At 41.5% G+C, this 22,823-nt stretch overlaps 1 protein-coding gene across 1 annotated transcript in view; it reads left to right on the forward strand.

Annotated features, from left to right (window-relative positions):
* The window catches only part of Ncoa2 (nuclear receptor coactivator 2), a 231,436-nt gene that overhangs the window by 133,928 nt on the left and 74,685 nt on the right, over nucleotides 1-22,823 (forward strand). The window contains exons 3-4 of the mRNA XM_028769101.1: nucleotides 12,218-12,322; nucleotides 15,718-15,890. Of these exons, the coding sequence (XP_028624934.1) occupies nucleotides 12,237-12,322; nucleotides 15,718-15,890 (259 nt within the window). The 5' untranslated portion in view covers nucleotides 12,218-12,236. The remainder of the gene's footprint in view (nucleotides 1-12,217; nucleotides 12,323-15,717; nucleotides 15,891-22,823) is intronic.

The following is a 22,823-nucleotide window of genomic DNA, read 5'->3' on the forward strand; positions in this document are numbered from 1 at the left end:
TGCCACAATACTCTCTGTCCAGCATGCCCTCGGGACTTGATCTGTACCTCATATCTTGCCATGTATTACTAAAAAGATCTATTCAGTGAACACTGCCAGTTTAATCGGGCCCTGCCGTGATACTTCACTATCTAGTAAGGTAAAGAACTGAATGAATATAAAGCTCCTGATTTCTCCCTCAGAGAGGAAGGCTCTGCATTAGTTGGATTTGGGATCACTCAACAGGTTGGATAGGACAGGAAACACTCTGAAATTTAGGTTTGTCAGTCTCAGGCAAGGTAAGGCAGGCTGAGTGCTGCACCCTCCCCAGTTGCTCATAGGAAGTCTGACCTGGAGCCAGCTCACATTTCCCAAGATTGCTCAGGCCCTAGGGCTGCCTTCAGCCCTGCATGGGGCTTCCATACCCTGACAAGCTCCAGCTCTTCCAGGGTGATTCCTTCAAGATGGCCAGAGAGTGGTGCTCAGCAGTCAGGATAGTTAACGTAAGCATTAGACGGCTGTAAATGAACAGACTTCAGGTTAGAAGCCTACACAAGGGCAATGAGGAATTCCAAAATGGAACTTGTTTGAATGAAAAATTGATTCTGAGACTTAGTTGTCCAAATGTAAAAGTTGTTGGCTCAAAAGAAAATACCAGAAAAATACCAAACTAAAATTTTTTGGTTTGTGATGTGTCACAGTACCAGACAGAAGAAATATAACATAGTTAGCTGTTTCTGAGGTGTCAGACAATTAGCTTAATTTTTTTAGAGGTTCATGACATGCTTAATATTTGCCAGTTATGACTAAATAAAATGCAGCAGCCTTATATGTCATATATATATACATATATATATACTAATAGCAGCCATATATTATATATTCATAGCCATATATATACACACACACACACACACACACACACACACACACATGGCTTTTATAGACAATGTTCCTTAGTCTCTTGGTGTAAAAAATATTATTGTACAGTGATGAAAAGCTGTGAGCAGTACATAAACAGGTTGTTTGTCATCTTCTTAATGTTGATTCCAGATTACGCACTCAGTCCATCAGCGTGTCGTGTGTAGGGTCGCTCAAGTTCATTTACCACAGGAGGTGGTCAGAGACTGCTAGTCTTGAGTCCTGCTGTATTCTTACTCTGTAAAGCACTGGGGCTCTGAACTTTGCAGTTCACTCTGCTCCTACAGCTAGAGGCTGTTACAGGGTCCTGGTGACAGCAGATAGATCATGAATCCCCTGGAGGCTGTTTGTGTACCAAATTTGAAGCTGGAGAAAATTGCTCAGAAAAACTTACAATGTAGCTAGTTTAGGGTGTGTGTGGAGTGGGGTGTACTGGGAAATAGAATTAAAGGCCTCACACGTGCTGGGCAAGGAGTCTTCCACTGTGCTACCTCCCACTATGTTTAGTTTGGGTAATATCAAAATACACTATTTGAAGAATACAAAAATAATTAAATTCAGCATTTTGACTTATCTTTTGTTATTGGAATAATTTGAAAATTCTTTTAGTTATGAATTTTATGGATAATTTTTAAGTTCTATTAATTCTCAGCCATTTTGTACGTTTGTGTTATTTGCAAATAAATTTTTTTTCTGTAAGACCAAATTGGATGCAAGAAGGGATGGAAGGGAAGCGCTGCTGGTTCCAAGTGGCCTTGGTTTTCTTTCTTGATTTAGTTTCCACATTGTTCAGACTGAGCCCAAACTCATGGCTCTCCTGCCTCAAGACTTTTGAATATGAAAGACAGCATCAGGCCTTGTACTGTTTCCATTTGTAATGCACAGGGAAAAAGGCAATCAGTCTGTTTTGGAAGAATCTTTGGACATTTCACCCAGGATAGGAAATGTCACATGCTCTTGCTTGGCTTCTCTGCTCTCCCTTGTCACAGGCTCAAATCCCTTTCTGGTTGGATGAGGGGGGAAGGTTTGGAGAGGAGAGTTCAGGGAAGCAGGGTAGGAGGCAGCACCATGGTCCCACCTGTGGCTTACAGGAGAGGGTGGGTACCAGGTGGGTGCCCTAGACCCTGATGCAGAGAAGGACATTCGCTTAGTCACTGTTTCTATTGCTCTGAAGACACACACAACTCTTAGAAGAGAAGGTATTTAGCTGGGGCTGGCTTACAGTTTCACAGGTCCATTATCATTATGCCAGGAAGCATGGCAGCCTGTTGGCACTGGAGCAGTGACTGAGACCTAGAGACCCAACAAGGCCACACCTCCTAATCCTTCTAATCCTTTCAAACAGCTCTCTCCCTGGTGACTCAGTGTTCAAGTATGTGAGCCTTTGGGGCCATTCTCATTAAATGACCACAGTGTGTCATTGTTCTGTCTCACCAGTGTTTTTTTCAAATGAACAAAGAGAAGCTTTACTTTTTCTGGCCAGAGACTATTTTACCCCAGGAAAGAATATTTTTTTCATAACATTTCTGGAAAAAACTCCAGAAATCTTATTTATTATTTTCTAAAAAAGTAACATAAGTCAGCATTAAAAACTGGAAAAACTTTATAATTAGCAGAAGGTAGAAATAATAATTTACATTTTTCCTATAAAGAGGATAAATTTGGAAGAATGTATGCTATAATATAGTTGTATTACTATAGAAATTCTTGCCTGGGTGGTAGTGGTACTTGACTATAATCCTAGCAGTCAGGAGGCAGAGCCAGGCATCAAGGTCAGCCTGATATTGAGTGAGTTTTAGGACAGCTAGAGCTACACACAGAAACCCTATCTTCAAAATCAAGAAATATATTTTTATTTTACCAAAGTCAGGTAGGTGTGTGTGTGTGTACGTGCGTGCGCGCATGTGTGCCCCTTTGCCTCCCCGCATCCCCTCCCTCTCTCTCCCATCCCCCATCCTGCTTATTATTGTAAGTGGTCTTTTGCTGCCTTTCTTAGTGGTAATTCACCATATTTTGTTCAATATACTCCAGAAAATGAGGGGTAACAGTCTGTACCTTACAGTTAAATTCCCAGGAGCAGGCTATTGAGAAGAGACTCGTGTGGCTTGCTTTTCTTAGCAACACGACCATTTCTATTCTCCTTTCTCACATATCTTTCCCTATTCCGATCTTCCTTCTTAAAAATAATAATTATTATTATTACCCTTGTCATCATGGGGTTGGGCATCAGTGCACGGTGTGCATGTGGAGGTCCGAGGACTACTAGTGTCCTGTGCAGATGACTCTGATTTGTGGAAGTTGAGGATAAGTCAGCTATCACAGTTAGCGCTCTCCTTCCTCTCAGTGCGTTCTGGGAATCAGAGTGCGGTTGATGGGCTGCCGTGACAACCCTGACCCTCTGAGGCATCTCACTGAGTCTTCCTTTTTAAAAAAAAAAAAAAAATTGGGAACCTGTAGTAATGAGAATAAACTTTAAATATAAAAATTAAATTATATCTATAGTTCCCATCAAAATAATTTGATTAGCAATATACTAACTTTTCTTATTTTTTCCTATAAATTAATTCTCGTCTCCAACTATATTTACTAACAGTTTAGATAACTTCATAAATATTTGCATGCTATTAAATTCAAATACTTTATATTTAAATTAAGAAAACCCTTACTGGGTGCTAGACATCTTTCTATTTCATAGCCTGACCAAGCACAGAATGTCAGCATTACCATAACGAGGAGGCTAAAGTTCAAAGGCACTAATTAAGCAACTTCCTAGGTTGTGAAGACAGGGTATTTAGGTATTTCAAAGCAGGATGCACACCTGCGGTGTGCTCTGACCCACACAGCATTATGCAAGATTTAACAGTTCACTGTTGTGCTAGAACGATGCCTGCTGTGTGCTGTCCATTAGGACAGGCTGAATCCTCCATCCACTAACTCATCTCTGCTCTCTGCTCCCTCCTTACTCCTCCTCACCTTGGTCTCCTGTCCTTTCTCTCATACCTAGAACTATACAGTCATTTCAGTGATATTATAGAACACTCCTGTGCAAACTCTGAATGTGTTAACGTATGTTGTACTAACAGAGCAGATACCCCCACCCCATCTGTAGTCCCTGCTGTGAATCCCAGCTACCCTCTGAGTACCACAGTTGGTGGCTACTTCAGATCACCTCACTCTTCTGAACCCAGCAGTGATGTCTTAGGCCCACTAAAAAAGCCAGATTCCTGTTTTCCAACCAGTTGTACTTGTTACTATAATTGCACATTGATTTTGAAATTTGAATTTGAAGGCATGCATTTGTTTCTATTAGTAAGACGATAAATCATGTAGACACAGTTTCCTGCTACATGAGGACATGTAAGCCATCTGTAATAGAGTGGGGGAGTGATTTTCTTTAAGTACATAGTGAAGAAGCAGTCTTAAGGCCTTGTAGGGGTATGTGAAGACGCATAGCTGCAGTCGGTGCCTAGGAGCCTGGAGCCAAGAGAGCTGAGTGGAGACCAGGCCTCTCAAGAGGAGGCGTACCCACCCCCCGCCCACTCCCCCAAAAAACAAAAACAAAACTTAAGTCTTTCTAAATAAATGAATATTAGAAGTCAGAGCTTCTTCACGATAGGTTTGATCTATACTGGGAAACACTGAGGGAGCAGTAGAGATGGGTACTGAAGCCTATGGATTTATGATGGAACGGTAAAAGGGACAGGCATCATTTTCTATAATTATCCTTTATAACTTTAGTGTTCTTAGTCAGCCAATTACTATTTCTGATTTTACAGGGAAAGTTTTCTCTTTAGCATGAACCTGGGACATCTTGGGGTACTAGCAACTTTCTTCTTTTTTTGAACTCCACTGTCTACAACAGTAATGGAGTTTTGTGTATTGACCCACTGGTTAATTCTAAAGTATGTGTGGCTTTTACATAATGAAAAAAAAAGAGCCTATCAAATGATAAAATCAGCCTTTACTAAGTTAGATTATGACAATAATTTCTGTAACGCATTCAAGTTTATAAATTTGTCTTTTGAGTGAAGTCATTATGTCCTGAACAGATCACTTTAGTGCCCACATTACAGTGATTAAAACTTGGGGGCATTGGGTCCCTCCTACCTCTGCCTTCCAAGTGCTGGGTTTGAAGGTGAGAGTCATTGCCACTCCTGGCTGGATTATGAATTGAACAATGTCTTATGTGCCTTGTTCATGTTACAGAACCTCTTTGGTGCCTTGCTGTCTTCCTGTGTGCAGTGGTGCTGAGCTTGCACAGGACAAGCGTGGAGGGCATGTGTTTCACTGTAGGAGATACTCAGCCATTGTCAGTTACTGACTCACACCTGAGTTAGAGTCCAGCCTGTCCATTGGTATCTGTGTGACTGAAGTCGCTTTGCAAGCAGGTCAGAGAAGTTAGATAACCAACAAGGTGTATATGCCTCCATCACAAGACACCAGTCAGTGTGGTGTGCAAAGTGTCTGTGTGCCATCTCCTCCCTCCTGAGTGATTGTCAACCAAAAAGCTTTAAGGAAAGAAGGTGCAGTCGGATAAGAGAGGAGCTCCCTGCAGCTCAGGAACAAAGCTGATTTCGTCAGACCGCAGGCCCTTGTCATTTTTTTTTTTAGTCATTTTTTCACATAAACTGGGAAGGCTTTTAAGTTTCATAAAGAAGTTATAAATGATAAGAGTAAAGAAAGATCATTGACTTTACCTTTGACAAGTTATGAAAGTCTAACATAAATCCTTCTCCTCAGTTTTTGGTTTGCTGATCTTTACAGAGTTTGTACTTACTTAAGCCTTTGGAGAAAATTGGATTTTAAAATGTTAGGTGGAAGCAGGCACCCCACTTGCAGTGGGGAGAGAAGTGCTTATGGGATGCAAGGAGTGATGCTCTTTCTGTGTTTTCTCAACTGAGGCCTTATTAAAACCTTGTCTTGCTATTTCTAGCTGGATTAAAAGAGCCCAATAACTGCCTGCACTTAGAAATTTAGCCTGTGAGGACGCAGAAAGCAGAAACTGGCTCTAGCCAGTGATGTCACACTGGACATCACTTCACCCCTACGCCACTTACATATTTATTCTGCCATGAATTTTGCCAGTGAGGCTTTGAGGGGATTTCTTTCTCCCTCTTTAAGGAAGATGTAGATATGAAAATGTCACAACATAATATTTGTGTCACCAGTGAACATGAGTCAGGCCATTCATTTGATTATAGCAGTGCAAGTTAAAGAGCCGCCACCCGCTTCTGCCTGGTGTGTTTATTACTGTCTTCCCAGTGGCATCTTGAAGTGTCTTTCACTAAAAAATTCATGAGTGTTATTGGCTTTCAGACAGAAAGTACAATATGTCTTCTAGTTACTGTCTAATAGACCACTTTAAGGCCATTATGCAAAAGTGAATCTAAGAGCAAAGCATTTTTAGGAGGAAGAATTTTAGCTTAAACATTTGTTTATACAGTATTCTTACTCGTGCGTGGAAGTGGATCTGGCATGCAGAAAGTAGTTGCTGAAGCCGTCTCCTTGGAGAGTAGTTGTAGGATGTGTTGTTTTCTTTAGTCCTGGCAACTGCTGGTGTTGTAGTATTGAAGTATTTTCTAATGAGGTTCTTGTGTCCCTGACTTGCTAGTTCTTATAAAGTCAAATGTACAGTATTGTACTGTAAAGGAGTCAGATAAAACTGAGACTGAGCTTCCAAATAAGATGTCTTTCATCATGCATTCATTAGAAGTGACTCTTGTAAACATTTGCAAGCTGACAGCTGTCAGAGAGTACAGTGCATGGACTAGTAGTGGGAACTTTGTGAGTCTGAACACGTAGGTAACTGTGACGGCACGGCCATAGTATTGTTTAAGATGAGGTTAAAAGGATTTCTATGTTCTAATAAAAATTGTAATACTCCTTGCAGGAAAGTAATACACCATTTTACCACCTAAAATAATTTGAAATAATATGTGGAATCTTCTCTCTGTTTGCCAGATGGACAGGAAAGTGTGTTTTTTCTGTGTACCTCCACCCCACATCAAGTACATGTCTAGTTCTGCTTCAGTTTGATTTGTGTATCATGCTGCTTTGTTTGTGTGAATCAGAAATGTTTTTTATATAATCTGTGTATTTACTACATTAAGTGAATGTTTATTTAACTGTTGGGGCAAAAGTTGGAGTCTTATAAAAGTAATGTTTGCCTGGGATAATTTGGACATTGAATGCTGTTTGGAACCAGGTTATTTCCAAAATGTTTGTTCTCTCTCTTCTTTTCCCAGTATTCACAGACAAAAGGCATGTTTTGTTCATTCAAGTATTAGTTACTATGTTTCCTTAGATGTATCAGAGAAGGCCCAAGAATTCTGAATTTGTATAATAAAAAGATCCTCCTCCTGGAACATGTAGATAGATCTTGAGGGAGGAACTGGTGGGAATTGAGAATGGCTGTTTTCACATGACTTGATAAATTGGCGAACCGCAGTTAGTTTCTAAGCAATGAGATCTCCCTCAAAGAGCAGAGACGGAGAATGATCTTTTACATGTGTTAATGCTCAAATATTTCTCAGCCTTCTGAAAGGTTGTCCCCAGCACATAGGAGAAAGGCAGGAGGATTCAAGTCTGGTGTGGGCTACAGAGGATAACCCAGTTTCAGAAAACCAAGGGCTAGAAGAATTCTTGCCTAGAACTCTCAAGGCCCTGGATTTGATCCCCATCACTGAAAAATTGTGCAGAATCCAACTACTATTTGCCCCAGTTTCATGGATCTTCTTAAGTGAGACCAGAAGTATTGGAAAGACCTAGGCTGTGGTGGTACACACCTTTACTCTTAGCACTGTAGAGGCACTGTAGAGGCACTATAGAGGCAGGCATATCTCTGTGAGTTCAAGCTCAACCTCTACAGATCGAATTCCAGAACAGCCAGGACTACACAAAGATAGTGTCTTAAAAAACAAAAGCCAAACAAAAAGACTGGCTGTCATGGGAAAGCCATGATTAAAGGAAATGTTCACCTCTTGCTGTGTATGTTTATCTTCTCTGTCCCAAGAAAATGGCCTCGTGAATTCCACCTCAAAGTCGCGACTTACTAGGGGCCCAATTCAAACTATTTCTTTTTAGAGCTGGGAAGAGGCCTGGTACTTGATGGAGTTGTTACATGTGATTTAAGCATGGGTGTTATCCTTTAACTGAGTTTGTTCAGCATATAGTAAATCTGACAGTTTTACAGGCCATGTTTGGAAGATGGCCTGTGCTGATAAGAGATAAAGTGCACATTATCTCTCGAAAGAATCTGGATGATTAACTAGCTCCAATGTGGTGAGGCTCTTTTGCAAACAACAGCTTTGCTGCCTCCTAAGTTAGATGGATGGATGAGCTCTGTGAACGAAGACTACGTTCTTTAATCGAATTGAGATTTGACATTTTATATTGCTTTTTGTCGTTTGCCGAGAACTTGACTATGGGTATTGTTCATCCCTCCCAGATATTGCTACTTTTAAAAGCTGAAGCTTGCTGAATTTTGTGGCTGTATCTCTTCCTTCTTCTACCAAGTACATTCAAGCTGATATGGAGGGATGGGAGGACAAGCCTTCTGTCACAGTGAACGCACTGCCATCGTATGACTATTGATAACAAGAATGGCAAATAGAAACATCTGCAGGCTTGTCCTTCACAGCTCCCATCATCTGGTGAAAACCGGTTTGCCCTCAGTCACTCTAATTATGTCAGCCACCTCAAGTTTTATTTGTGTCCCAATCAGTTTCTATGATTTCCATTGAAGTCTTATATCTGAGGGTGACATTTTTGAGAGCTTTAATTTCGTGGAAATGTTGAAAACATACAGAGATGCAAGATCTGTTTGTTTACCCACTTGTAGAATGTGCCTTTACTCTTTCCTGTTTCATACTTTTACACTAGAAATTTACAAAAATATAGTAAAATTCCTCTCTATATAGTTTTATTTTGCTGTTAGGTATTCTTCTCTAAGTCTGAAGTCAATCTTCTCCATCTCGCCTGCCTGTTACCTCACCCCTGTCACATGCTACAGGGGAAATGCTTGCACGTGCCAGACATGCCTCACATAGGTGTGGAACCGCTAGAGCATCTCCTGTCTGAGACCCACAGAGTGTTTTTGGACCATCCCTAGTAAGGCTTACTCCGTTTTCTAACTCACCAAAGAGCAGGCACAAACCTATGTGCTTCAGGACAGCAGCCATGTCTGTCAGCCTGTCACACTGCTCCCTGCCCTCCTCCCTTCCTGTGCCATTTGACACCGAGGGCCAGGGGTCCTTAGCCTTATCTTCTCCTTATTTACCGTGGATGATGGGCAGTGATTTGGGAGGGCCACTATAGCTTATTCCCAGCTAGCTGGAGAATGGTCAGATACCCCTCCTCGGCTTGCTGCCCCTTCATGATGCAGTTGTCTCCATCACAAAGTTGTGATGGAGTCTTATGGAATTGCCTGCTTAAGAGCTGTAACCCAGGAAAATTACCGGGGGTGGGGGCCAGTTTGGGCCAGACTCAAATAGGGAAGCCATTGTGTTCAGTAAGTAGAAACTTTTTATCTATTGTGAAAACACAGTAAGTAAGTTCAGGAGGAAACAAATGATGTTTTAATGGTGCCAATGGAGTGTTTTCTAAGTGAATCTGGAGAAGGTACAAGTAAGGTACAGTTGTATGTTCTGGAGTTTGAAAGTGGTCTGGGGCCAGAGTGCACACACTCTTGATCAGCTCAGCTCAGCCCCTCCCTCAAGTCCAGTTGTTGCATGTATGTATTCAGTTGTCACTCTGTGGATTTAAAGGGGAATGACACTAAAGCCAGTGTCCAATCCCAAACTAGTCTCTGTGACAAATAAGCACTTATTTTAATTGTTGAGAAGTTTCTGACCTTTCTGACGTATGCTTTTAATATGCATGGTGAAAGTTATATAATTCTCTTATCTTCAATAAAATATCATCCACATCTACTGTTTTTTGCATTTGGGTTTTGTTTTTGCTATCTAGTGAAGGCTGAACTTTATAATTTTATATTTTTACGACTTATTGACAGCTGATTCTAGGGGAAAATTACCTGGCCCATTTCTTGGAAGATTACTAGGTGTGAAGTTTTCTCTTGCATGGCATGAATGAAGTCTTGAGAATTATGGTTTAGAAAGAATTAGGAAGAATGAATGTTTGTAGCATTTTGCCTTCATACCTCCTCTAATGTCCTGGCTCCCCAGCCTCTGTTAACTCATCCATCCCAGCTGGCACGGAGCTCTTGGATCTCAGAGTGGGAGTGCATCGCAGCACTGTGTTGGAGCATTGCCTGTCCCTGAATTCATCTCCATTTGCCTTGTTTCTGTCTTAAACAACAGTATTCTCTCTCTGTTCCCCTACCATGTCCATCTACAGTGACAGGAAGACAGGCTTTGTATATTGTAGTAACGATCATTTTGAACACAAGTCCTTGTGGTTTAGATCTTGCGACTTCTCCCACAGGCCAATGCCTGTAGTAGATGAAGAATACCTCCCCCATGAGAGGCAAGGCAGGAAGAAGCATGGCTGTGGCCCTAAGTATAGTGATGACTGCATCAGCAATAACTTGCTAGTGAAGAACAAGAGTCCTCTCCCATAGAGGCCCCAGGCCTTGCCCCTTCCTCCTCCTTTAGGCAACCTGTGTTTTATGGATGCCAGTGGTGTGACTCCATTTTACAGAAAATCATTCATGTGCAAGTAGCAAGTTTTAAGGTCACATTGCTAACCAAGTAGTGAAGCTTGGGCCTGAGTGTTAGCCCATGGCTACGTAGCAATAGATTTCATAGTCAGGTTTGAATCTGTAAATTGACTTTAATACATAGTATAAACTAAGTGAATTCAGTACTTATTATCAGGCAAAAAGTAAGCGTAGAACAGGACCTTGGGACTTGGTTACATCACTCCCACCCACAGGAAGCTCGGCATCAGTTCTCAGATTGTACTTCCCATGTGACCTCCTAAACTGAATGTGCCATTGGGGCCACCTCCCTCTTGCTGATGCAGCATTTCTTCATTTTGACTCCCTAAAAACAATTGGTTCTGTAAAACACATGACTCTCAAAAAGAGAGAGAGAACAATTGGCCCTACTGCTCATTCCTATCAGAACAGTGGCCAGAGGAGTGCCTGTGGCGACCCAAGGCAACCGCAGACAGTTGGACGGGTAGGTGCCATGAGGCCCACGGTCTCCACAGTTTTCCTTAGCCCACCTTGCTCTTCTTGCTGGTCCTCCTGGTCTCTGCTGTCTTTCTGGGGCTGACCTCACCTTCTCACTGGCTTTTCCTACCTAATCTATCCAGAGTAAAGGAGGGCAGCGGTCACTTAGGATGAAGAGCTAGCATAGGACTGGGTTTCTAGGAAAGATGTACCCCTGACTTTGGAATTTGTGGGCCAAGTGTTTTCCTTTGCTGAGCATATGCTAAGCCCCTTAAGTAACTCATAAGGGAATTTTTCTCAGAACCTGTGATAGGGCCTTTGTCTCTTCTATAACTGTCACTTTGTCCTTGCATACAAGTCACATGGTGGCCGAGTGGTGTCCAGTATGAGGACACTGGATCCCTTTCTGTGTGTCCTTTTCAGTTTCTCATGGAAAGCAATTCCACAAGCAGGAGCTTTGTTAGGATCTTCCTTGCACTGCCATTCTAAAGACCAGGTGATTAACCTGGACTGCCAGAGAAGGGCAGCCAGCAGAATGTGAGAAAGGAAGCCATCTTGCTAGCTTAAAAGCGAGGTGAACTGCCCTGAGAGGAAGAGGGAGGGTCTGTGAGGTAGAAGAAGAAGCCTTGAGGGAGGCAAGAAGGACCTCCATTTTGGAGGCCTTGCCATGGCAAGGGAGTAAGATCTACCTGGCCAAATTTGGAACTCTTTATAAAAGTGTTGGCGCCCACTTCCCCAGGCTGTCTGTCCCTGAGCTATTGCAGTACTCACAGCACACTGGCCAACTACAACAGAGACTAGGAGAAACCCTTGCAACACCTGTCATTTCCATGGTGCAGGAGCACCCTTGAAACCAGAGACTGTCTCTAGGCCCAGGCTGATGGAGAGTGGCTCATGGTGGTGTGGAGTCTCTCTGCCTAAAGAGCCTGGGCTCAGTGAGGAGGGAGGGGTTGTTCTTAGTATTAACCTTTGATCTTGCTTAGCCTTTAAGCAAGATCTGAAAAAGAAAGGGGGGACTGCTTTTTAATTTTATGTTATCGTGAACATTTATCAAAACTGTGTGCTCAGAACTGCAGTCAGGTGTTTGATTGAAGTCAAAGTTCTTTACACTTTGGCAGAATGGTGTAACAGTTTATCAGGACTCTTTCTTCATGCCATTTTCCCATCTGTTTTCTGTTTTAGTTGCTGATATGTGTTCAAGATGAGTGGGATGGGAGAAAATACCTCTGACCCGTCCAGGGCAGAGACCAGAAAACGCAAGGAATGTCCTGACCAGCTCGGGCCCAGGTGAGCCTATCGTTGACTAAAAGAACCACTTTGTCTGTTAGTTTTCTGTGTGCTTCTTTGTTGTTTTTGCATCAATTTTGCTTTCAGTGTAAATATTGTACTTGGCTTTTCTTTTTATGATGAATTTTTTATGTATGTGTATGTAAATTTTGAATATGTGGATTATTTGCAGAATCTATTCTTTTTTTAAAAGGAAATTCCCCATATACATTTTTTACTGTCCTTGTGTATTTTACTTTTATAATCAGTTCATTGCCACAACCTTTGAGTTTTCCACATTTTTATTAGGTACCAGAATATTGTAACAGGTAAATTTTGTAGTGAGTGGTTTGCTATTCATTTGATACTGACTTCTTGTTTGTCTTTTTTTTTTTCAATGACATGAAGTATTCAATCCAATTGTTTTTTAGTTAAAAATAAATTGTGATTCTTCGGTAGATAAAACAAACACTTTTAAAACAAGTTGGCAGTATCATAATGGCAGGTCTGATTTCACGATTTCCTCTTGGTAGTGTCTCTATGTGCAGAATGCTGTAGATGTGACGTTACTCATCTGCACAAAAGAGCAGGAAACAGTTTTTGCAGAAAACATTTTAAGATGGCATGTGGCCTGGAACACAGTGCAACTGTGATAAACAATGAAGTTAGTTTTTTTTTAAAAAAAAATAATGCCTTTTCTTTTAAAAGACTTACTTAATTATTTATTTATCTTACTCAGTACACTGTCACTTTCTTCAGACATACTAGAAGAGGGTGTCAGATCCCATTACAGATGGTTGTGAGCCACCATGGGGTTGCTGGGAATTGAACTCATGGCCTCTGGAAGAGCAGTCAGTGCTCTTAACCACTGAGCCATCTCTCCAGCCCCAAGGTTAGTATTTTTAAAGGCCTCCTAGAATACAGGGCTCAGAGCCAGTTGTGGTAGTGTACCCTAAAGTCTGAGGCACTAGGAATTTAAGGCCACGCTGGGCTGCATAGGAGTTGGAGGCCAACCTAGGCTACAAATATAATTAGACAGTATCCCAGAAGATGTGAGAGAGAAAGGGCAAAGTTCAAAAGATGTTTAGGGAGTGTACTGCCCTTTATATTGGAAAAGGAAATTGGAGAGGAGGAAGCATTTGCGTTTGTGTTGTAGGGTAGCCAGGAAACAGTGATGGTGGCTACCTGCTTTGGTGAATTAGAACCGGTGCAAAAGGGAAACAAAGATGGAAGAGTTTGCTTTTCTGTTGCTATGATGAAACACCACAACCAAAGCAACTCAGAAAGTGAGAGTTCATTTTGGCTTACAGTTCCAGAGGAATAAGACTTCACTGTGGCAAGGAGGCAGAGCAGCAAGCAGCAGGCCTGGCTGAAGAAGCAGGAAGCAGAGAGGACAAACTAGACGCAGAGAGCAGTTACTGGCTTCTCAAAGCCCGCCCTCAGTGATAGACTTCCTCCAGCAAGGCCACACCTCCTCCTAAGCTTATGTTTCCAGGGCCACCAACTGGAATCAGACGTTCATTCAAATGACTGAACCTATGGGGAACATTTCTCATTAAACCACCACAAAGAGATTTTTTCCCCCAGACTTTTAATATTTTCAATCCTGTAAATGTTTTGTTGTTGTTGTTGTTTTTGTGTTTTGTGTTGTTTTGTTTTGTCTTCCCAGATAGGTTCCTCCTGTAGCCCTGGCTGTCCTGGTACTCACTTTTTAGACCAAGCTGGCCTCAAACTCAAATAGATCCACCTGCCTCTTCCTCCTGATTGCTGAGATTAAAGGTTTGTGCCACCATGCCCAGCATCTATAAATGATTTTTAAAGTTAAATAAAAACAATACTCTGGATTGTGTGATAAAAACAGTGGAAATGTGGATTGGAAAATGTTACCAAGAGAAGTGGAGAGAGGTTAGAAAACCCATGGTTTAGGCTATTCCTGCAGCACTGATCACAGATCTGTCTCACTCCCTCTCCACACCCAGCCCTGCTACCTTTTCACCCTCAGGTTCCCAAAGACTTCTTGATCCACCCCACCTGCTGCTGGCTTCCATATTTCCCGTCATGCTTTAGGACCCCACTGGGGAGAGAGGCTCCAGGGCCACCCGGGATTCAGCTGTGGTGGCAAGGAGAGGCCTTCCTTGTGGTCTCTCAAGTGTCTTTTAACTCAGTCCTCTTCTCACTAACTTGTCATTCACCCTATCTTTTCCAGTCTAAGAGAAAGAGAGGCTGGGAAGGACCTGGGCGCCTCTGAGGCCTAAGAGACACAGACCCTCTTCCCTGCACTGCTGTAGTTCACTAGATGATCTTGGGCAAATCGTGGGGCCACTAAAAAGGGAGAATCGTGTTAAAATTTTAGGATTATTAATTTAGGAAAATAAAACTGATAGATTCCGCCGGGCAGTGGTGGCACATGCCTTTAATCCCAGCACTTGGGAGGCAGAGGCAGGTGGATTTCTGAGTTCGAGGACAGCCTGGTCTACAGAGTGAGTTCCAGGACAGCCAGGGCTATACAGAGAAACCCTGTCTCGAAAAACAAAACAAAACACCCTGATAGATTCCAACATGAGAATCCTGAATTTGCAATGAATATCTTCTGTTAACTTTAAATTGATATTACATATAAATGCATATAAAGGTACAGAAAATTAAATACAGAAAACTGAACAACTCAGCTTCTTCCCTTGTTTGGGGTCATTAAATGGACTTCTGGCAGTGAGTAAGTAATTGTATTATTTTCAAGAGGAAATTTGGAGTTTTGTTATTTTGTCAAATTCGTATGAGAAGACTTTGTCAGTTTTGCTGTTTCTCCCCTCACTGAAGTTCCACTGGGCTCTGAGCACTTGTCACTTGCCTGTCATTGTCGAGGTGGACAACTGGCATGGAGCCTGGGTCACTGCACTCTGCTCTTAGGCTGCTTGGGACTTTTTACCTTTCTTGATTGGATCAGAAATATTCTAAGCAAATCTTTAGGAATTATGAATCTAAAACAAAAATCGAAAGATTTTTATAAAGATGTCTTTTTATTACCCTTTATGATTAGCAAAATAAAATAAAAAAAATGGTTGAAACTCATGTTTCCAATTATAATTACATTAATTATCTGTAACTTGCTCCTTTTAAGCTTAAGTGAAAGTTGACTCCTTCCCCTTTAGAACCCCTTTCTCTGTTCAACAGTAAGGTCAGTGCTCACCCTGCCCCTTGCTGTGGTGAGACTGGAGATAAGCACATCCAGGAAGTAATCCCACAAAGAACAGAGGAGAGTCAGAGACTGGTGAAGATTTGAATGCTTAAAACCGTGCAACAAGTTACTCCCTTGGTCTTAACTGCTTCACTGAGTAGGCAACGTGTTGTCTGTGTTCACCTTTAAAAGAGTTTAGCAGTTTCTTTCAAATAAATAATAATGCCACATTTCTTCTTAGCCCCAAAAGGAGCACCGAGAAACGCAATCGAGAGCAGGAAAATAAGTACATAGAGGAACTTGCAGAGCTGATCTTTGCAAATTTTAATGATATCGACAACTTCAACTTCAAACCTGACAAATGTGCAATTTTAAAAGAAACTGTGAAGCAGATCCGCCAGATCAAAGAGCAAGGTAAGAGGACTGGAGTGGTTTCTGTGCTTCCGTGTGTGCAGTCCTTTGAATCTATTTCTTTCGCCTAAATTATTGATGAAATGATGTCACATTACCAGATGAATGCATGTATCACTTGCAGGGGTTATAAACAGTCTTTATATAAAATCCAGCCATTCCCTCAAGACGAAGGAGATGGAGGTGAATCACTGATGGGGCTTTTGTCTGGTGAACCCCCCCACATCCCCAGAGTTTTGGGTGATGTAATTACAAGTGAGGGGCTACTGTTCCATGTAATCCCCGAAGGAGGAGGCAGGGAGTACCTTCTGTTCCAGTTAGCCAACTGACCATGTTTCTGGATTAGAATCTCATACCCTGACTGACGGAGGCTTAGGGGCTCTAATAGCCAGTAAAGATTCCTTGGTGAAGTCAAAGACATCCCCTAGCAGCTTGTTTTCTTGGTTTTCTCCCCCTGCCCCTGAAATCATTTTATACTTCCCTCTTGATATTTTTGCCTACAGAAAACAAATTAAGAATATAATATTTTTAAAAAAATATTTGGCATTGTAGTGCCAAAAATAAATCTAAGGCATGTATGAACAAGGCTCTATTGCTTGGGGCTGGCACATGCTCTGAAGTGTCCTCACGCTGACTTCCTTCAGGGCCACAGATGATTATCTCCTGAAATGCTTTTGATGAATCCTGTAATTCATGTCTTTTTTAACTGCCTTTTATATAATAGTTGAAAAAAATAATTTCAGAAAAATTATCTTTGTCTTTCTAGATCTTGGAGCCTCAAACTCTGTTTCCTCCAATGAGTCATAAAACTTTATTTCAGCATCTAAGAACATACACATTTCAAATATCAACCCACTCTCAAAAATGTCTTTAGTTTCTCCATCAAAATTGTCCTGCTGTAGATTTCAACAGTCAAGGAGTTTCTTTCTTTTCTTTTTTTTCTTTTTTTTTTATTTTTTTTTTCGAGACAGGGTTTCTCTGTGTAGCCCTGGCTGTCCTGGAACTCACTCTGTAGACCAGGCTGGCCTCGAACTCAGAAATCCGCCTGCCTCTGCCTCCCAAGTGCTGGGATTAAAGGCATGTGCCACCACTGTCCGGCTTAGTCAAGGAGTTTCTTATCCCAATGCCTATCAACACCCTCCACCACTACCACCCCCCTAACTTTGGGGTTTAACAAGTACCTTTAATCTCATCTTGGTGGGTTCTTTCTTTCTGACGTTAGAGAATGGATCAAATAATACTCCTAGATCTCATAGGTTTCCTGCTTGAAGTGTACACAGTACAATGGAGTTCCTGCTTTTATCATAATAGAAAATGATAGCCTGCTGTTTCAGGTCTCTACAAATTTTGAATGGTTCCATTTTGTGACCATTTCATGTTACAAGTTTTATGTTTTAAACAATCATACACATATTTTCAACTACAATGAAGGTCTTGCACAACCTTGGCAAATCCCACTTCCAGCCAGAAAACACGTTAAGATGTGTCACGCTGGGCCTGTGCCATGGCTTCTCTGCAGGGTTAATCATCAAGCACGCACCACAGAAGCAGCAATAGAAACACCCTAACTATCATATTTTCAAAGCAGGACGTGGCAATTTTAAAGGCAATGGGGTTGTTTGTTTGTTTGTTTGTTTGTTTTGGTTTTTCAAGACAGGGTTTCTCAGTGTAGCTCTGGCTGTCCTGGAACTCACTCTGTAGACCAGGTTGGCCTCGAACTCAAATCTGCCTGCCTCTGCCTCCCAAGTGCTGGGATTAAAGGCAATGGGTTTTGAAAAAAAGAAAAAATTAAATGCCAAATACACAAAAGTTAAATACCAAGAACAGAAATATGCTTTTAAGTTCTCAAGTAATCTAATGCTTTAAGAATATCCTTACTTTAATTTTTAGTAATCACATCAGACAGAAGCTCGGTGTGCACCAGTGCCATGGGAGAGTCCTTTGAACCTGTGCAATAGGGTTTTTTCTCTCTCTGCAAGTCTTCTCAATATAATTGAGCACTGGCACACCTGGTACACATAGCTGTCAACGAGTGCTCAGTATCAGCCAGTCTACCCTCTCATGCCGTGGTGAGTGGAGCAGGTGCAGTTGTCTTTCCCACATTAAGCAAACATTTCCTCCTTCAGGTGGAAAACAAAACAAAGATGGCTGCCAGGGGATACTAATGCCTGCTTCCCAGAGAGGTTTCCAGAGTTAAAAATTGAAAAATGTTTTCCTAGGGTCAGAGAACTCCCTGGGACGGAGCTGTTGGAGCCACTTTGACTTCTGTCTGTAGGTGACAGAAGTATCACATAAGTTTGGGTTGAGCCTTTCCTCTCGCTGTGTCTTCTCTGTCCTGAACTACTCCCCACCAGTCAGTATAAATAAAACCCACCCACTACCTCTGCACCGTTCCCAAGTTTACTTCGTATCTCAGTCAGTCACACTGTCGGCCTAAATTGTTCAGGAGAAAATGTCCATGATAATCACTAAACCTGCATGTTTGGCTCAGAGAAGATAAGCTGTGTCTCGGGTATGGCACTAAAGACCACTAAGAAGCCGGGAGAGCAGGAGTCACCTTGATGGAAAGCTGCCCAGCTGGGTGCACCGCTGCGTGCGTCATGGTCTTTGTCTCTCAGCTCTCCAAGCACCTTGTAGATTGAGGAAAATGAAAAGAAATGTTAAAAATGGCATATACTTCAGGAATTTGGAGGGGGAATTACTAGGTGTTTAAATTAATAACCATTGTTTCAGACACAAAATTTTATAAGGCCCACCTGTATTAGGTGCTTTACTCTGGCCAAATCTGGTAATACTTGGTAGGCAGAGGCAGGAGGATGGCTACAAGTTCAAGGACAAGCCTGGTTTATATGCATCCTAGGCTGGCCAGAGCTACATAATAAACCCCCATCTTAAAGAAACCAACATCTAGGAGCAGACACTGGAGGGGTAGGCCAGGCATCCTGCAGGAACAAAGCCAGGCTCTGAGATCAAGGGTTCGAAGCGAGTAATACAATCACTGTTCCATTTGGAATTCCGTTTGCCTTGATGGTTTTCGGGGGCCCACATTCATAGAGCCTTAGCTGTTGTTTTTTAAAGTTAGTAACTGGTTAATTGAGACCTCACATTAGGACTAAATGTTCTTTGACAGTTTTCAGTAGCAGCTAATACTCTCTGTGTGCTGGATGCCTTGTTATGTTAGGTTTGCTTATCTACTTAACACTCCAAAAATGGAAAACAGCAGTTTTACTGTTTGCCCCTCTTCTGAATGGGAAAACTGAGATATGGGACACTTAAGTACCAAAATGCCATGCTCTAGGGGGAACATAGGGTGGAATCCCGGTAGCCTGTCCTCAGAGCCACCCTCAGAGCCAGCAAAACAACTTGTTAGTACTAAATATGTTTCTTTGTATTCTAGTGCGGTGAGTTGTCCTATGTAGCAGATGCCCACTTGCCTTAAAATTGCTTTGCTAGATTCCACAGAATGCTAAGTTAAAGGAGAAATACAGATCTTTGATTTTTAGATTACTATGTCCAATTTCATTCCATTTAACAGAAAACATAAATATTCTGTACAAAATATTTGGTGTACAAATATTTTGGAGTGTAAATAGGCTGGCAAGTAGAGGGAGCTTTAAAATTGAGAACATTTCTTCTGTCCTGTTTATGTCTCCTGTTATTCCAAAGTAGTCACACATTGTTTTTCAAAAACAATTAAAGTGAGTTTATCAATTTAAAGTGAGATTGTAAACTATATTAGTCCATGGGCATGTTAGTATAAGCAGGTAATCTCAGCACTTGGCAGAAGACATTCATAGGGAATTTGAGGCCAGCCTGGGCTATATGAGACAATGTCTTTAAAAAAAAAATCATTGAAGTACATATTATTGCATTGCATTTGGATTTATTGGTTAGTAGAGAGTCAATTTCAAGCTTTTGTCTAAAGTTGAACAAAAATGAAGAGGCACATATCAAGTGTTCAAGAATATATTTCAAAAGAATATGTGTTGCTTTACCTGTCATCTAAATTTTTCATTACAGTTATTCTAGTGATAACATGTGTGCTGTTGACATGAGAATGTGAGATTCTAGATTGCTTCAAACATGTGAATTTTATCTGATAAGATAGCATCACAAAGTGAAGAAGGATCTGGAGGGGAGGGGCAGTGGCTTGGTGGTGTCAAGGAAATTAAGCCAGGTGTAGTGGTACAGGCCTTTAATGCCAGCACTCTGGAGCCAGAGGCCAGTGGATCTCTGTAAGTTTGAGGCCAATCTGGTCTACGTAGTAATTTCTAGGACAGGTGAGGCTCTGTCAGTTGTTAAGCATAGCAGACATTAATAACCATATGGATGTGGAAGATAGTACAACAATCAAAGGTAAAGAAAATGTCAGTGGTTCTTTATTACTCTGCTGTGCTGCTCTGCGATGCACGACAGGCTGTGCCTCTGTCTACGTGGCTGACATCCTGTCTAGTGATGCCTACAATACCCCTCTCCCAAACCCGAGGTCAATAATGTGCCATAGTTACATTGAAGTCCACCATGAGGACAGTATCCCTGCCACAGGACTGGAATACTCAGTTGGTGGATTTTTGGTGGCTGTCACTCTAGATGTAACCGTCAGGGAGAAGATTGATATTTTGCTTCCACCATCTTAGCTCTAGGCAGCTAGTGCATGGATACACGCAACCTGTTAGCGGAAAGTCACTCACGGATTGACAAATTTATGGATATGATAGAACCATTAGTTCCTCTTGTCTTACTCATTAATTTAAATGGAAACTAACCAAATTCCTTACTCTTTCATGAGTTGTAATCAGCAGGTCACCACAGTACAAGAATCCAGTACGAACATTCTCTGAGAGTCAAGTGGCTGCCTGTTTGAGAGTTGTTTATGTTATTCTCATTTGTAAATTATGTACACACTAACCTTTTACACTAGTGAATGTCATAAACATTATGTTGTACCTCTACACACTCAGAGAGCTGGCCCTTAGCATTTGACAGTCAGACATTGAGAGGGAATGTAGGTGAATCATAGTGGAAACTATGAACTAACAGTTTCTTAAAACTTGGAGGAAGTTGTCATGGAAATGACCTAACTGTTGCACATGCAAGCACAGTGCACAGCTTACACTTCCTTCTGGTCCACTCTCATGTTCCTGTTAAGTGCACAAGGCTCTTACGCAAAGCCAGTGTAGTTACTGTCACAGCTATCACCACACAGCATGAGCAGCTCGGCTCATGGCAAATCCCTTTCACAGTGGGACTGTCTGTAAGTAAGGCCAGAGGGGAAGGCTTCGCATCATGGCTTATATTCCATGTGATATGAAACCTTAGAGTGAAGGGCAGGTATCTGTAGAAAAGGTTGGGTCAGCAGACTTGACACGTAGTTGGCAAGTACCTAGAGGTACTCATACTAAAGGTAGGGCTCAGTGTTTTGGATTGCCTGTCAAATAAGACACTTCAGTTCAGTATTTGGAGACTGATGGGAGACTTCAGTGACATGTACTCTTTACTTTCTTTTTAAGCAGAAATCACTTTTACACTATAAACAGTTTAGGTTTCAATTGTTAGCTTTTATTTTTTTCCTGCCAACTCTTAAAAATATTGGTGATCTGTAAGTGGTCAAAGTCAGCCAGATGTAAACCTGGGCCAACAGAGAATATTTTGTAAATAGACCAGCTTGTGGTCCAATCGAATAGGTTGCATAGAGTGAAATCATCAATATATCTATCCATTAAGAGTATGGACTTTACAGCCAGGGCTGCACAAATAAACCCTGTCTCAAAAAAACAAAAAAAAAAAAAAAAAAAAAAAAGAGCATGGACTTTATTTAAAATCCAGTGATTCCGCTCTCTCTCTTTAACAGGCCTCATACAGCCTTGTTAGCATCTTGGGGTCTTTATTTCAGAATCTATTAAGAGGGGATAGCAAGGCCTGCTTCATGAAGTCCTCGTGAAAAGTAAGCTTATACCACTTGACTTCATGCTCGGCACATTGGATGATATCATTGGTAGTAATTTCATACTCTACCAATGTGTCTGACATACTGGAGGTGTCTTCCAGGAAACTTGCATTTCCTTTCAAAGATCTCTATATAGATAAGGAAACAAATAATTCTCATATCTTCTGTATGTTATCATTTTAAGCCTTAATATTCATTTCATGTTTTTGTTTTAATTCAGAAGTAAGTATATAAATGTTCACTCAGAGCAAGAGATCAGACTGTATTGCCTAGTGTCACTTCCTTGACCACTTCCCAGCAGTTCTTCCTGCTGGTCTCTCCTGCTCTCCACCATAGCTGACAGCCATGGGGGTTGTGCTTTAGGAAAGTCTACGATTGCAAATTTTCACTCAGCACAGAAAAGAATCTGGCCCCTTGGCTACCTTTAAAGATCACTGTTGTGTGTCCTGTCTCCAGAAAACAGCTAACTTCAGTAATGTCAGTTGCTAATGAAGATGGGCGCTTCCCTGCGCTGAGCACACCTCACCTGACGCGAGCGATGCTCACAAGATGTCTGGACCCTCAGTGAGCTGGGAGAAAAATCTTTGTCCTGCTTTCTTTGTAGGAACCTCTCTCCCCATTGTTTTATTTCTTAGTACATGGAAGGTTTGTCTTAGTTTGAAAGCTTTTAAATGAAGAGGATTTGAGTCATGCAGTGTACCCTAATGTTTTACATTTTAACACTCTAGGACTTGAGCTCTCAATCAAAATGTCAGCCGGCTCCCTTGTTTCCATATTACCTTGAACTAGTGTGAAAGGAAGTTAATATTCTTTCTCTCTCTCTCTCTCTCTCTCTCTTTCTCTCTCTCACGCACACACACACACGCGCACACACACACTCACTCACAAGCAAAAGAAAATGCCTGATTGAATATATATTACATTACATTACATTACATTATATATATTATATTATATTATATTATATTATATTATATTATATTATATTA

The sequence above is a fragment of the Grammomys surdaster genome, unplaced genomic scaffold (assembly GCF_004785775.1).
Source record: "Grammomys surdaster isolate TR1022 unplaced genomic scaffold, NIH_TR_1.0 64, whole genome shotgun sequence".
In the NCBI taxonomy this organism is placed as follows: domain Eukaryota; kingdom Metazoa; phylum Chordata; class Mammalia; order Rodentia; family Muridae; genus Grammomys; species Grammomys surdaster.